Raw genomic sequence first — 16791 nt, forward strand, 5'->3', positions numbered from 1 at the left:
TGCGTTAGGAGCGACTGAAATTTGAATAGAGCGACACCATAAATCCATGACGAACTGCAGAAATTCTCGTCCAAATAAAAAAGCCACTCACTGAATCCCGCTCATTAAACAGCGGCTATAAATAAAGCACATCATTTTGTTTTTAAGTTGAACGATTATAACTCCTTGAATTGTCTACTTCACAAAGGTGTTTGCAATTAACAAGCTAAAGATGAGTATATGTCTTCAGCTGGTATCAAATAACGCTCTCGATGGACTCGAAGTTTGCATACCAGTGAGGTGAAGTGCTCGTAGGTGGCCAGAAGAATTACTAGTGCCGCCAAATTCAAGTGCCATACACTCATAATGCTAACACTATATGCTCATGTCGACGTCATAACACTGATGGCTAATATTGGTTTTAGCTTGACGTGAGATAACTAAATATTTTACTCTATAGCTTTCTGTTTAGGCTAGCTCAACTCTCCATAAGCTATGCACAGCTTCCACGGAGGCCATACTCAAAATGCTTAAAAAAATGTTTAGAAGCGGGAGAAAAAGTTTTCTCGGACTTACCGAGCGTATCACAACCGTGCAGAGAACTGGATGTTTCATTGAAGACTTTTGCCAATACTTAAAATTCTTTTTTTTAAATGCAAAGAACATTTCCGCACCATCGTTGTGTCAACAGTGGCATACAGAGCAGGATTTGAAGGGCAAGATGCAAACTGGTGATTCAGATGTTTTCTGAGACGCTCCACAACTTTTTAGTACAATAGTTTCGAGTAAATTCCAGCTTTAAAGGTAATTGCTCATATGTAATTACTTAATTTAGATACAAAGATGCCCTTACTTGATGTATTGAATAACCGAAAATATTATTTGAAAGACGCCCTCATGCATTACGTCAGCGTATTTTTAAGCATTCCCTCAAGTTAGGTAGAACGCCCAGCGTCTACAAGGTTCATAGTTACTAAGCTACAAAATAAGACTACTAGTCAGGTAAATCAGTAAAATACAATACATAATGTTATACGCTGAACTGCAAAGCCCTAACGGAACTTCAAAATTTTCACTATGGTTGTCACATCCTCTTCCGTTAGCAACGTCGTTAAAATGATAAATATGCCTTTCGGAAAGGTTGTTCTGTCGGACCAATGAATCAAAAGGTTTTGTTTGAGACCTAAAGCTTTCTTGCTGCTTGTACTGCAGAGATGTCGAAGAAGACATGCTGGGAGAACGGCACATGGTTCTACAGCCTGGAATACGGCAAGGAGTACACCTTCTACGACTGCGGCTCCCTGGAGGTCTGCGCAATGATTTCTGTTCAGTAACAAAGTTGTCCGTCACGTCTAACAGCGCGCGAAAATACTCTCACAATGGCTATTGACACAGCATTCAAAAATACTCTTCAGCAATAATGTTCAATATTTTTATTTCGTGTATAGACTTCATTGCATGGTAACAGGGCATACATTCAGCAAGACACCCCGAAATGTCGTAACTGCAAACTGGTCATTCCTGCTGAAATTACAATAAATACGAAATGCAACAAGGAGTGTCACCGGAAAACGGCATGACAAGGGCGCTTAAATTAAAAACAAAGCATCATCGAAATTTTTTCTTACATATGGCTAGTTCGCAGTAAATGGACGAAACATACAACGTTATCAATAATTACGACCTAATGTCCACAAGTAAGACATCGCAACTAATTGAAAAAAAAAAGATGACAGGCTCACGTGAGCATTCGCGTTTGTCGCGCAAACTTGTTTTTAAAGAATTGAAAAGATGTATGGTTTTCGAAGCACACTCTAAGAAACCAAATTTTGTCAGTATGCCTATTAGTATACTTTTTAATCTTAGATTTGCAAGATCGCATCATATGATGGTTACACAACTAGATGTTGAACTTCGTGATTCAGATATTGGCAGTCAAGCTCGACACAAGAATCCCACTGGAATAGTAGTTCACATTAGAGCCTGGTGGGGTTCAGACTTCTCAGTTTGTTTCGCTTTCGCATCGAAAATAACCCCAACCTTAAAAGCGTCTAGGCGTTAACGTGTCAACAGGAAAAAAAAACAAATAATTTACTGACATAACCTCTGGTTTGCTTCTTTCAATGAACCCGTCTTTCCGGTGGGCCTTTTCACGGAATGCAGTACCACCGGTCCATGACCATCTTCTCCATCGTGCTTCATTCTCTGTCCGTCATCGTCCTGGTGCCTGCCATTGTCATCTTCAACGTCTACAAGTGGGTTCTTCCAACTTTTTATACTACACGGCTTTAGCTTTGCTTAAAGGGGCTGTGAAGGGGGCTGTAATAAAGTTGCGGCATGCCTGGGATATTGAAGCATGCTGCTTAACGAATAGTGACCAGCAAAGATTTTTCAAATGCGCTTTGTAGAAGCTGAGTTATCTGTAGTTAAAATTTGAATTTCAGCGTCTTCGCGCCTTTCCCTATCCTCTCGTCACTTCTTGCAAGCTGGAAGGTAGGCGCTCCTTCGCCGACCCCCCTCCGGGAGCGGAGCTTCCCCACCCGCCGGAGCTAAGCTGCTCATTGGCCGCGGCCACGGTAGCTGCCTGACGTCTGAAGGAATCTAACCAATGGCCACATCTCACCTTGTCTACGCAGATGCGGGGGACGGAAGAGGGTGCGAGCCTGAAAAAGTCACCGGGAAGGGCTCACCAACTTTTACGCGTGATTGTGGGCCGTCTGCTGCGTGTAGAAGAGTATTATTTGGCTCTGGTTTTCATGGCAACACAGTTCAGTGATTAAGTGAGTTAATGTGGTCTCCTCGGAAGGCGTTTCGAGCCCCTTTAAGATGTAAAACGGTATCAGCGAGTGGCTCGTGAGCTGAGAAAACAAGGACATACTCTAAATATTGCACTTTATGCTGCGTATAAGCTCGCAGGACCGTTTTATACATTTCCACAGTGCTAAGTACTAGCGATGCGTATACAGGCAACGGCGAAGATTACACCAGGAAGCTAGAAGAGCATAAACAATAATTTAGCTTTCAACAAATTGCAATCATTTGGCACCTTTTAATGCACTTTCTTCACTTCGAGTATTAGTGCTTTCTGACCTCTTTCAAGGACATGGTTTCAGGAGTAAAATGTTGTGTTCATTCATTTATACATGCAGAAATCTTCGGAACATCTTTATAACACTGTACCCTAAGCGATCGTGCAAATATGCCTTGGCTACTAATTTTTAAGCATAACATCAACTTCTGTGTGTGGATGTTGGGATGAATTGTAGAAATACCCAGAACACATTATTGTTTTCGTGACATGCGCAGGCAGCTTCAGGTGCACCGCATCTCTTTGCACAAGAACTTCTGCGTCGCCATGGTGCTGTACGACATCAGCGTCATCCTGGTCGACTCCGTGTTCATCTTGGACCATGTCAACGAAGAGAAGAACATACGCGTCAATGAGAATCCGGTATGTAAAAACACTTCCCTTTATTCCAGGCTCATTCGTTTCCTCTCACATGCGTTTATTTTACGTTGTGTGAAGCTGTGTTACCAATTCTGGTGCTGTGACGTGCACGCCTTTGCAAAATAAAAGGAAACGGCGTTTTAGCATAGAAAAACATATTTTTCTTCATTTATCGACTACAGTTGAAGACATGTTTTGGGTTGATATGCCATGAGCAAAACTAGTTAGAAACAGGAAAAAGTGTGCTTTTTAGACACAGTTAGGGAGTTGTCAACACCTGAATGCAAAAACTTTGCCCCCCTTTATTATGGAGGACCCAGTGCCGCACAAAAGATTTCCACGTCATCACCAATTGTCATACCCAGCAATTCTGGACAGAAGCATTTTTGAGCGGAAACCATTTATGAACACAATTTGTTTCATATAACGTAAGATTTCACTATAACAATCAATATATCTGCCGGTCACCCGACGGCAGTCTTGTATTTTTTTTTATTCGCGTTTTTGCTATCGTCAAAAGCGTTCCGCATTGGTTTTCTACGGCAGTCTTAACTGTTCGATGCAATCGCTGGAAACATTTTAAAAGGAGGATTTTGCGACCTTCAATATTTTCATAACAGTGTCTTACAATTTTCAAAATTTTCGCCCGAGAAAACTTGACACTGCTGCACTGCCATTGTGTCCGCTGCGGTCACATCACAGCCATGTCAGCCAGTCATCCCGAAGGATTTATTCAAAAAAGTCGCCCGTGGTCAGTGTACGCAAAGGAAGCACAGGGTGAGGGTCACAGGTAGCCCTGACAAGACATCAACCTCGCGGTAGAACTCGAGTAAAGCCCACAACTTGGCCCTTCCTAATCTACCCTGCTATGTAAACGTTGGTGACACTGACGCTTCTCGCATGCGTACGTCACCGCATGTGCTTGAATCTGGCTCGCTTCCTTTCACTGAACTCATTTTGCGGAACGCCGCAAATCGCAGCGGGCCATGTGGTGCGCTGCACAAGGTATTGCAGCTTGACGGCTCACACCGCGCGCTTTTTTAGTACAGGAGCAGGCCGCGTATGTTTCAGTTTTGCTCTCTTGCTGCTGTGATCACACCTTCGAATTCATAGCAACGGTGTAAGAAACTGCGCCTCCCATCTAACTTACAAGATGAGCAACGTATGTTGCTGGGCGAACTGCTTTGGTTGCAATCTTTTAGAAACAAACCAGCCCTGGCTGACGTGCATGGTCTCCGTGCCCTCATGTCATTGACAGTAATATGAGCAGCAAAAACGTGGCGTAATATTTCCCTTCCTGGTGTTTAGTTCTTCTTACATTTTTCTTTCTTGCATCGCATATGTGTGCGTGCGAGGACGTCTGTAGATTCTTTTTTTTTTCGACATTTCTATCCCTACGCGACATTCCCTATGCACGTCTAGCATAACCAGCATCGCTTCTCGAATTGTTAGTAGGTCCACGGACTTTGATGCTGTATATTTGCAGTTTTATTTATCCTCACTCGGTGTTACCGCGTCGTGGTTTTAATTAACTTGAGCTACGGAAGATGCAAGGGTTTCGCCTTTTCTCACGCTTATCAGGACAAGAGTATCGACCGTAGCTCATTCCCTTCCTGTTCACAGAACCTGTGCAAGGTGCTCTACACCCTTTCTCGCTACTTCCGGTTGTGCCAGTACGCCTGGATGTTCTGCGAAGGCTTCTACCTGCACAAGCTGATCGCTTCCGCCTTCGCTGAACAGAAGTCGCTCCTCGTCTTCTACGTCATCGGCTGGGGTGAGAATTCACGCAACCTACACCCGTTTTCTCCTCGCTTCTTTCATTCTTTCTCGCATTCTTTTGGTCCGCTGCTTTCAACCGCTACAAAACGAAACACAGAGCCAGAGGGCAAACAGGTGGCATCAGATGCTTCAAGTTTTGCGGGGAGGTTTCACGTAACAGGCTTCAATGAGAACTCGTGGACACACTTCAAATAATATTTGATACACGGTTTTATGGCGCATTAAGCCGAAATTAGCAAACACTGTATAGTAAATAACTATTATAAGCAGGAAACTTCAAGTAAAAAGTTAATGTATAATGTTTGTCATGTGGCACGGATTTGAATCAGCGAGACGTAAACTTAGCGAATTTAACGACACGTTTGATATTATTCTTCTCAAGATGAAACTTCTGCTTAAGCACCTTTTTTTGTAGCGATAGCTACATTACGGTAGCATTTCGAGTCTTCAGTGGGGCGGCGCGCCACCCTGTGTCTGCGCTGCCACGCTGTCACGTGGTGCGGAGCAGCTGCCGGCGGCGCGGCGCCGTGGCTGATCACGTGGTTGGTGACGTGACCAAGTTCCACTCTGCAAGCTGTAGCTATCGCGTCACTCCAGGTTTAACCAGAGCTAAACCACCGCAATTTTTTTTTACAGATGATAAACTAAAGAGAAAGAAAGGAGCACCTGTGAAAAAGAAGCAACCGTTAAATAATAGCTTTGCCTTGTCGCCTCTATATTATTTGTTTTGTATCACACTCTGGCTTTTTTTATCCTCCAGTGATGACGTAACGTTTTTCGTCGAATGCCTTTCGTACTACCTTTTCTCCGTCTTCATCGGCGCGATCCTGTTTTTCCGCGGCAGTAACAGCAACTATAAGAAGCAGAGAACAGAAGAAAGAGGCGTTTGCGAAAGAAAAAAAAAAGTGACGGCTGTAAGGTGAAGCGCACTGGTGTCCTCTCACTTGGTCCTGATTGGGAGTTTTCCACGAGCTCCTTTCAAGCGGGAACACAAAGCGTTTCGCCCCTTTCCTCTCTCAACCGTCTCGTTTCTTCTAGTATAAGGAACCTTTCTGTTGACGGAAGAGTCCTCAAGGCCGGTTAGTAAAGAAGATCAAGAGCCTGTTGGAACCTTATCTCGTGTTTCTTGCCGATCTTCACAAAAATTGCGTTTTCGGGCGTCTTCAGACCAAACCAACAGCGCCGAGCACTCGACAAAAGTCGGACGGACGCTCAGCGAAGCAAAGAGGTGGTCAATAATAATAAAAAAAAACATGGGAGCGACTTCAGCGACAGATCGGATTTCGGGAAAGGGTATTTGACCGCGCCGCTAGGAGACTGAATCATCAGTCAACAAACAATGCTTTTCTCTTTCTGGTTCGAATCAGACGCCCACTTCTTCGCTAAGAGCTTTCGTGGCACTGGTACGTCGCACTAGAGCTTTCTTTTGGGACTTTGATACAAACAAAACAAAAAAACAAGACTGGAATTGCCGAAAGGAAGATTTCTTTTTTTTTTCGTTAGGTTAGAAGACTGAGCGCAGAAGCAGTGCGTTTAAATTTGTCTTTTATTCTGTTTGCCTTACTGCTATGCCGACTCGCTTTGGCTTGACAGAATCAGCGGTGGCGTTCAGAGAAGACACTCATAAGGTTTTCCTCTGCCAAGCTACCGTCGTTGAACTAAATAATTCAAGCAAAAAAGAAACTGTGGTGTGTATCTTGCCGGTAGGGAGATGATTTGTCACTCACTTAGGCAAGATGCATCCGATAAGGAAAACAGAGCGGGGACTAGTCAGTAAACGGAAAGACAAACAAAGCCTCGCACCGCAATTCCGAACTGTCGCCAAGGTAATTAAAATTATTTTCCAAAGAACTCAAGGCGTTTCTTCTGAACTTCTCTCTGTCGAGGAAAACTGCACTGGTGGACCAGATGGTTGAAGTTTTTGCCAGAGGTTGCAGTCATTTAGAATACGGAGGCCTGGAGACCGAAGACGGCAGGCTTTTAGTGCATAAGGCTCTCGCCGCTAGCCTACAGTATCCTTAGAACCATGGACTTCCCAGGTGAATGGTTTCTTAATCGCAAGAAGAGTTCCCCGTGAATTGCAGCTTCTGTGGATACCGTCGCACTTATATGCCGGTCTTGAATGTAAAAGGAACTCTCTTTGACACTTTCTGGGGTATTTTTAACGCGCAAGAGAAAGTCTATAGCATTGCTCAAACGCGATGCCGTTCATATGTCGTATGGCTGCAAAATTTACGAAAACCACTACACAGTCGCTCGCACTGCGTAAAACGGGCATAACGGCTTCTATCAAGGCATCTTCTGTTCAGGCTCAGAACAGCGAAGCAACAAGAGGTTGCTGAACTAGCGCACAGAACAAGTTTTAAAATCTACTCGCGGAGATTATGAAAAGCTAGTGGCCTGCTGTGCACAAATGGCATAGTAGTGCTCTAAAATGGCGCGGCACTTTCGCATTTAAAATAGGGCTGCCTTTTATAATACTTAGAGGACAGACATTATCGTTAATCAGATCAAATAAAACATAAAATAGGTGATCCCACAATGAGAAAGCAAAGGAAGGTACGGGAGAACAAGAGAATACGAATAGTGAGCTTTTAGTCATAGGAAACAATCAAGCAAGCGCTCAATCCAGGAGACTGCACAAGAAGAGTTTAACGAAACAAGTGACCTTATTAAATACTTCGCTGTAACTAACGCACAGAAAGAAATAGCATCTGAACATCGTGATTTTGCTAAGAAAACAGACCGCGAAGCGTTAAATACAACACAACCTTCTCTGATCTGCGACAATAACGCCTTTTTAAGGGCTGGTATCACGACAGCAGACTATCTACAAAACTTACTAGGTACAAAAATATCTTCAAACGCAGTTTCCTGTGCTCAATAACATGTAAGTAGCGCAAACGTTTAAGGAAGCGTTCACTTCGCGGGGTACCGTACTATAGGTTTTTACAAAGCACTCTCCAACATTTAAAGAGCTAGGCAGTATATGTACACTTCAGATCACCGAAATACCAAGCCACTCAACACCTGTGCACCATATCTTAGAGATAAAGGTGACGTCCAGCGCACGTTGACCCTGGCGTTGCGTCACCGTCGACACAAATCGTTCTCGTGCATTTATTTCACCCAGTATAGTCAACACAAAGGATAATAATTCATTCCTATTGCGAGGAACTGAACGAAATTCACAATAAAACACGCTCTAATTCGCACAAACTGCGCCGAGGATAATAGCATTTACGAAATTCTAAAAACTGGCTCTCTAATCTCTAAATTCAACCAGTTGCCTAGCTTTCATAGTTAAAAACTTGATCATCAAAAATTAGTTAACCAGCCTACTACTTAAGACGATTCACCGGCTTTTCAGTGTCCGCCAACACTGGTATTATTATGGCGCAAAAGTCATATTTTTACCCCAAAAAGCCTATTTTTGAAAATTCCTGAAATACCTAGTATATGAAACTCGGCGGGTCGAAATTTTGGACACCAGCCAGAGGAATCGCGTGATAAAAAGAAGAGAATTGCAGTGTACAAGGGGTATATTCACAGTAACTTGAATGGCTTTTAAATAGTTATAAATTACGAGTACATGTGCCAATTAATTTCCTCTTATTTGTGCTTGTCCACTAACTTCATTTTGGCGCTTCTGTTCCCCTTCCATAACTGGTGTCGCTTGCACTTGGTTCCAGACTGCATTCGAGCCCCGCTTTCATGACCTATGTGAATTAACCCTTGTACTAACTTCGTACTGCGTACCCTCTAATATATATATCGGTATTGAGACTTTGGCAACTATAACTCCAGGAGCTATAGAGCCATACCGCAGCACCTTCATTAGCGCTTCACCATTTAACAAGAATATTCATTTTGTACGAATGTTTGCACAAGTGAACATCCGGGATGAATCTCTGGCATCCACATCTGATTCATTTCGTATTATAGCTATGCTATTCGTAATCAATTCAGTTTTGAAAAACGCATTATTCGCGTTCTCCTAATAATTCTCTTAAATGTGAAGACTATATACTATGGCGTCCTAATTAGACCCTGCGTTTTTCTTCTCCTCTCTTTAGGAGTTATCGTGACTGGTTAATTCATCTCTGCTGTGCATTAATATAGAGCGGAGGTCCATACAGGCTACTGACTGTCACATCATTACAGCTGACGCTCAATATCAAACCAAGCGAAAAACAAAAATGGTCCAAATGTTTCGCCACACCTGACTGGAAACCGTCCAGTGCTGGCATGACCGCGGATCCGCCATCCCCTCTGGGGAGGGCGAGACAGCCGACTTGATAGGCCGGCGCCTTGTCTGTCTATTTTCGTCAACCGCGACCACAACACGAAAACAGCGACGGGGGATTGCGCTAGCTGTGCGAGCGTCGCCTCTCTTGTTCTTTTCCTGCTGCTCTTTTTTTTTTACCTTGGCTCAAATGGGACAGGCATGCAACCACCACGCATCTTTTACATCCAGGTTGCCCCGCTATTTTCGTCACCATCAGCGCCGCCCTCCGAGCTTTGCGTGTGGGCCACCCGTAAGTAGACGCTACCAGTACAATGCTTGTTTTTTTCCCTTTTGCATTGGCTCCAATTGGTGTCCGCCGGTGTGTTCCCTCTGTCGTACGTCTTGTCCTGACCTTGTTCCCGCATGCATGTTCGGGCCTAAGTGAAGCCAAGAATACACCAGTTGTACTTGGAATGTTATCAGTGCGATTACTGCTGGGCTTGCCGAAACTGTGCTACGACCAAGGGGGACAATAATACATATGTTCATTCGTTCAGTAAATCGGACGTTCATTCATAATTAAACTGACATAATACGTGAGGTAAGGATAAACAGTGGGGTGCAACTAAGTTTGTCCCATGAACAAACAGCACATTGTTAAAATATTCTGAATTACTTGTAAGGAACGACGCTAAACAACAAGCCAAAGAATAGTAGCGTAAGTCTCAAGACTGCAGCGTGAAAATTTTAATAAATTCGTCGAAGTGATGGCGCTTAAACTTTCACACCCAAAATGCCACAAGCTTAAGGTGTTCACCTTTGTACAACGAACGCCAAAAAGAAGTTAACTACTGTTTATCCGAAGATTAAGGCATCACTAAAATGTATAATTACGTTGCCTTGGGGAAAGCCAGCAAAAGAGCGTCAAATATCGCCTTTTAAATACTGCAGCGTCCTAAATGTTTGAACTTTGGCTTCATTATCGGCGTCTTATTCATGTTTCCTTATCTTTATACGATTAAGGTCTTCTTTTTTAAGCGGAATGCTTGTAAAACTTCGTCTAGGTGAAAGCAACATCAAATGGAACATTCGGTTTGTTTACAGTTTTCTCACCTTGAAGAAAAATAAAATACGCTTGCCTGCATGCTTTTTTCCTTTTGCTTACTTCAACATTTACGAGCTAATTGACTTGTGTTTGTTTCCATACCTTTCCAGAGAGGACTCAAGGTGAGTGGCCGAGCTCTATAGTGGCTAGTGTGTGTCTGTGTTACACATGTAATTATATTTCTGCATGTCCTTCGTAACACCTCCGATGTAAAAAAAAAAATTAAAACACCTTTTGGAGTTTACAACGCTGACAGCTTTATTATGGCAGTTTTAGTAAGTGTTTATCAATATTTTCGGTCATTAGCTAGGCTAATCATCGAATCTAGGGATGAATCCTAGTAATTATTAATTATTACTAGGGATGAATAATGTCATTAACAATTAACAATCAAGAACGGTAGAACTTGCCCTCTAGGTTGCTTATGCTTACAGACTATTACGGCGTATTCATCGGATATGGGGACGTGGAATTACTGCTCTGTCATTCACAATAATTTAAAAAGGGTTCGAATTTCTTCTGTACCTCTGCTTGTTAACTACTGCTTGTTCTATACCTCTACTTGTTAACTAATAGATGGCCCAAAAAGACCCACTTTTTGAAAATTACTTATAATTATTTCCTCAAACACGTGGTATATACAAAAATAAGCGCAAGCACCCACGTGAACATGGGTGCAAACAAGGACATGACTCTCGGCGGGTCGCAATGGGGGACACCAGCCAAAAGAATCCAGTGATAAAAAGAAGAAAATTGCAATATACAGGGGGTTTATTTACAGCTGTTTACACTATTTACATATCACAGACAGCGATGTTTGTCGATCTACGAGGACTCCACGAGGGCTACCAGCGCCCGTAGGTCGACCTTGCACTTGGAGTAGGCCCTCTTGCATCCAGCCATGCCTGCGTAGGCGCCCTGCATGTGCGCCTGCTCGAAGTCAGCGAAGACAGAGTTCCTCCCGACGGGGCCCAGGCCGTTCACGAAGTCAGCGACGCGGCGCCCGTACTCGCCATAGGTCGAGGGTTCGGCGCTGACCTCGCACGACAGACGCAGGATGCAGCTGTCCGTGTCCAGCTGCCGCACCAGGCGGACGGCTTGCTTGATCACATTCGGATCACTCTCAATGCTGCGTCGACCCTGTGAGAGGAAACAAGGAAAGGACAACATTGTCAAATAAAGAAGAAATACGGGCTAGTGCCGAAGCATGCTTCAGCCAGGAAACTAGAAAACTAGAAAACTAAGCAAAGAGCTACTTACTCGCAGCATGGCAGTCTTTCGAGCTTCAACGTTGACCAATGGGCTCTTCAGCTTTCCGGAGGCGTGAAGTGAAGATCCCTTTGTTCCCTTGACGCTAGCTGCGCCATCGGAGGAAAACCTTACACTGGGCGAGTCAAACTGAACGGACTGGTTCGCCAGCATCATGAAGTCCTTGACCGGGAGTCGGATCGCGCTTGGCCCCTTGAACTTGCCTCCGATGAAATACGGCAGCATGGCGACGGGCACCGAGATCGTTGGGCCAGGGAAAATGTTCCGGGGCTTGGGCAGCGGGACCACGCGATCGGGCAGCTTGTCGTCGTCTATGGACGCCCGGAGGCCCACCCCGTACCGACTCACATCAAACCAGCCCAGCATGCCGAGAATCTTCATGGCGATGGCGAGCTTGAGACCAACGAAGCCGCCGAGACTCACGATAGCGGAGACGGGAAGCAGGGCCAGACTGCTCAGGAACAAGGAGTCGGCTTCCTGAGGCAGCGTCAGCACAAGGATGGCTGCGACGGCGAACAGCAGAGTCGGCTTCATCTTGCTGGTTGCCTGGGAAGGTCTGACGGTGCTTGCCTGAACACGCGCCTTTTTATACGACCCGTTCCTTTGTTCTGCACTTGCACGCGGTGTGCACGTGACACAGCATGTCACGTGCACACTTGCACGGAGTGTGCACGTGACACAGCATGTCACGTGAGTCGCTGGTACTGGGGACCATCTCGTTTCCGCTTAGTCACCAAACTTTTCACCGTCACCAGCTGGGTTCGACAGCGCACGCCAGCGGAAACAGGAGCTAATCCCCGAAGCAAATGGGAGCTTATCGAGAATACAAGTGCCAAGTACCAAAAAACGAAAAAAAAACGAAAGCATTCAAGAATAAGGTTGCCTTCCTGGGTCCTCTCTGAACAAAGAACGAGCTCCTTTCTCCAGAGCCACACCTTAGTTTCTCCCTGCTTCTCGGTTGCTATACCGACCCTCTCTATTACCGCCTGCTCGGTGTGGTCACATGCTTCTAATCCTTTGCCTGCTAGGAACTGGAAGCAAAGTAAAAAAAAATTAAAAGCAAAGGTCGCTGAAACCATCCGCAGGCATCAGCTTTCAAGAATTACATCTCCAGTTCAATATGATGACTGTTCACCAGAGAATCGCAGTGGACAGCAGAATATTCCAGATTCACGTACCCGTTCAAAACATGTGATCCTCAAAAAAAAATAAAAGCACAGATTAGAAAAATTTCACAAACCTAACTACAGGTCCATAACTACAAAAATAATATTCTGCAATTCTCGAAAACTGCAGAACTCAACGTTCGTTTTGGGTGCATTCAATTGGTCGACTACTTTAAGAACATACGTTTTATTATCAAACAAGAAACCACTGTGTTCTAAATAGACGCACTAATTTTTTTTCAAAGCTCCCAGCATTTCAGGCTCGATTTTGCAAGAGCTGACCCTTACGAGGATGCCCTAATTTTACCTAGTGCAAATAAAGGCTTTAAGTCGCAGTCGTGCTGGTTTCGGTCCGATCTCGATTTGGCATCGGACTGCGTTGCTGCATCAGCGCGTGATTAACCAATATTTAATAACGCTCAACGCGCCGGTTGTCAGATAACTAAAATGCTACTAGGTGCCAAGTTTTCTGCTTTAATTATTCTGCTTGTTTCTTTGGAGGGCAGGTGCAAGTTTTCTAGCTGTTGTTCAAACTTGCACTTTCTTGATTTTCAAGTCGCCACGGTGGCTCAGTGGTTATGGCGCTCGGCTGCTGGCCCGAAAGACACGGGTTTGATCCTGGCCGAGGCAGTTGAATTTCGATGGAGGCGAAATTCTAGCGGCCATGCACTGGGACTACGTCAGTGCACGTTAAAGAACCCCAGGTGGTCTAAATTTCCGGAGACCTCCACTACGGCGTCCCTCATAGCCTGAGTCGCTTTTGGGACGTCAAACCTCCATAGAGAAAACCAGCTTTCTTGATTTGGTTTGAGAAGCAAGCCATGCGCAGTACATAAAAGCCACTTTACACGCATGTTTTGCGGCCAAGCGGAGACCAAATGGCAGCATGAGTATTTCTGTCACTCTTCTAACTACACCTAAAATAAATTGTTTTGAGCTCTGTACGTATCGAGCACGTCTGCACGTTTAACTTAGGGGCCATGACATTCGTGGACTGCTCCATTGGTGCTAACTCTGATAGCGCAATTTTCAGTCCAAACCGTGCAAATACGCATGCTCGATGTTGAAAAAAAGGTACGAAACCTGGCCCTTTTGAGACGCGGCATTTATTTTGTTTTGCTCGCCAAAACTGAAGTGGGGGCAGTAATGAACCCCATCTGTTGTTTTTACTTTAGGGAGTTCAAAGTTTACCTTTGAACTCCCTAGTGGAAACTGTATACAGTTCCTTGACCTGAGAATTCATTTCTTGGAAGGGCATATATGCTGGATGTACAATCCTAGGTCACAAAATGCACTCCTCCCTTACAGTAGAGCTCATTCAAAAATAATCAAAAGAGCAATAGCCATGAATTGCCTCAATTCCGCTTTGAAAAAGTCATGTCCGCATCAAATGTTTGAAAGTGTCCAAATGCAAACTGAGCTTTCCTCCAGATTTATTGTCAGCTGTTGCAGAGACGCTGCTACAAAAGAAAAAGTGCATCAAAAAGACGGATAAGAGGACCAGAGAATGCCAACTCAAGTAATTCCATATCTTCACAGAGTTTCTCATAGTCTTAAGAAAGTTGGAAACAGATACGGTGTTAACGTGCTCTTCTCCACCCCAAGCAAGCTATCAAAAGTTTGCCCAATGATGATAAGTAAGAAAAGGCCGATTTGCACTATAAACCACCAACTTGTTTTCACCCCTTGCATTACTAAGGTAGTGTACAGCATTCCGCTCACTTGCAATAGAGTGTACATTGGTCACACGGGACGCTGTTTTAATGAGAGAGCTAGGGAGCATTATAATCTGGTGAAAGAAGGGAACAGTGGTCATCTTGCTATCCACTGCCGGTATTGTAAGTGTAAATCCATATTTCGGAAAGCTAAAATTCTTGGGCGTGGAAGAGATCGGATGGAAAGAGAGATTATTGAAGCATATCACATCAGAAAAGCAGGTGGTCAGTGTGTCCGCACCGCTTCCTTGTCTCTTCTTGATAATGAACTGGCGTTTTTGAATCATTGCGGTTGATTGCCACGAGGCGATAGTAGCGTTGTACTTAAGCTTTGGTATTCTCAATAAAAATCAGTTGGAAGTGCAGCATTCGTCCTGTCGTATGCGTGTCTTTTTCGTCCCCGTTTTTCGTGCTGCTTTGTTTTCTCAAGATGGATCATTACCAACTGGCCCAAACTTCGGTACGTCTACGCTGTCAGCAGCCAAAGCGACGCCAGCAACAGCTGCATCACGCCAGGGAGGAATTTCGCGGCAATCGTCACAGACAAACTGGTCTAAGCTCGAAAAAAAGGGGGAGGTGAGCGTGGCTACTGAAGAAGGTAGACGCGCATCGCACAGGGATGAATTAATCTACACAAAAGGGGTATTGTTTTCATGAAATGTGCACTGGGTTCCCCTGACTAATTGATGCGTAATGTAGGTCCCGGCTCCGTCTTCTCATGCATGACAGGCCAGCCCACGTGTTTTTACTTCTCGCAGTGTCCTTTTGTTTGTGCTTAGCTTATATAATTTCTCAACAAAGCTGTCAGTTGATAGCAAGCGCTGTGCTGTAATCACAAGTTAGACACCCCACGTAATTGAAATTTCTCCGCAGATCTTCACGACGGCGTTTCTCTTAGCAAGTTTGCAATATCGTGAGCCTAGGCCTAACATAGCAGCCAAGTGAGGCAACCATGATCGCAGCGGGTAAAGATTTTTATGTTGCATTAATGTGGCAATAAAGCGTGGCGTAAATTACGTATTCCGGGTGCTGTGTGCGAGCTGTAATGCGCATGGGAAATAACACACGAAGCTGCCTGATGTGCGACATGCTTGCGTGCCATTCGACTCAAGTGCTGGTAGTTTATTTTTGTTTATTTTTAAGTTGAGCTCTGCAAGCGTTCGGCTGTCAGATAGTACAGTCTAGTTAATTGAATGGAGAGTAATCAAATGGTCTTGTACGTTTCGGTTCTCTTCTGTCAATATGTATCATTTGTTCTGTGGAAAGCGAATGGAGGGCGTAGCAAGTTTGTTCACTTTTGGCTGGAATCCTTGGCAGGCGTTTATGTTCACAAAAATAAAACTACCTTTCTACGTCACTTCACGTTGTTATCGAGGCCCATTGGGGCTAGTTCAGAATGCGTGTGGTGCCTAACACAAAATTAGGCACAGCAATATTGCAATATCTCTCAAAAAAGACCAATTTCAGAATGCGTTGAATTTTTCTGACGCACGCTTGCGGGGAAGAAAGTTCAAGCCCGCCAAAAGATTTTGAAATGACAATGAGGAAGTGATTCATGTCGAAATCATATAGGCGTAAAAAAACAACTCAACCGAAATGAGCAGTTCAGTTTTTAATTTCATATTGTTCTTAATGTGGGACGCGCCGATACCTTAGCAGTCATTAGGAGAAAAGATGTAATATTTATTATTTTAACTCCCTGGAGAAATTCTCCTTTCGGGCCGACGGTCTTCAGCATGTTCGTTTGCGGATGCCAAAATGGAGGACGCGTCTGCAGAACACGTGTGTATGACTCACACGTCGAGCGGTCCTTGGAGAAATTCTGGGCAAGCAGCAGCCCAGAGTGCAAGCGGGGATAGCGACCAAGTACAATAGCAGCAGCACAAAGGAAAGTGAAGGGCGAGGTACCGGAAGCGGTGATAGCAGCCGGGTATGGGAATACCAGGAATACCGGGTCAGTGGCAAAAATGGGTGCGACTTCTGGGAAGTTTGTCTGATTAGTCATAAAGATGGCAGGGAAGTTGGTTATTGGGTTCTCCTTGGTTTCGAAGAATGGAGTTGTCGTTTGTACAGGATTATCAAGGGGTGGAGGCGAGTTCGGA

General features: G+C 44.5%; 2 protein-coding genes across 3 annotated transcripts in view; one reads left to right on the plus strand and one right to left on the minus strand.

The window, feature by feature from the left end:
• Positions 1 to 16791, plus strand: part of LOC144125149 (calcitonin gene-related peptide type 1 receptor-like) — a 67019-nt gene that overhangs the window by 19053 nt on the left and 31175 nt on the right. For both annotated transcript variants that reach the window (XR_013313340.1, XM_077658272.1), the window contains exons 6-10: positions 1192 to 1286; positions 2143 to 2234; positions 3286 to 3430; positions 5051 to 5201; positions 9684 to 9744. Coding sequence is in view for 1 of the 2 variants with exons in the window: in XM_077658272.1 (XP_077514398.1) it covers positions 1192 to 1286; positions 2143 to 2234; positions 3286 to 3430; positions 5051 to 5201; positions 9684 to 9744 (544 nt within the window). In the remaining variant the exon portion in view is untranslated. The remainder of the gene's footprint in view (positions 1 to 1191; positions 1287 to 2142; positions 2235 to 3285; positions 3431 to 5050; positions 5202 to 9683; positions 9745 to 16791) is intronic.
• LOC144125150 (uncharacterized) lies at positions 11311 to 12500 on the minus strand. Its single transcript, XM_077658273.1, has 2 exons — positions 11800 to 12500; positions 11311 to 11679 (listed from the first exon to the last, which is right to left on the minus strand). The coding sequence occupies exons 1-2, from the start codon at positions 12340 to 12342 to the stop codon at positions 11365 to 11367; spliced, it is 858 nt and encodes a 285-aa protein (XP_077514399.1). The 5' UTR covers positions 12343 to 12500; the 3' UTR covers positions 11311 to 11364.

Source organism: Amblyomma americanum, chromosome 3 (assembly GCF_052857255.1).
Source record: "Amblyomma americanum isolate KBUSLIRL-KWMA chromosome 3, ASM5285725v1, whole genome shotgun sequence".
Lineage (NCBI taxonomy): Eukaryota > Metazoa > Arthropoda > Arachnida > Ixodida > Ixodidae > Amblyomma > Amblyomma americanum.

What these genes read in the sequence shown, in the direction of transcription:
- LOC144125150 (XM_077658273.1), bottom strand. Translation starts at nt 12,342, where the DNA reads ATGAAGCCGACTCTGCTGTTCGCCGTCGCAGCCATCCTTGTGCTGACG. An exon ending in GAAAGACTGCCATGCTGCGA is followed by an intron (nt 11,680 to 11,799) that starts GTAAGTAGCTCT and finishes TTCCTCTCACAG; the next exon opens with GGTCGACGCAGCATTGAGAG.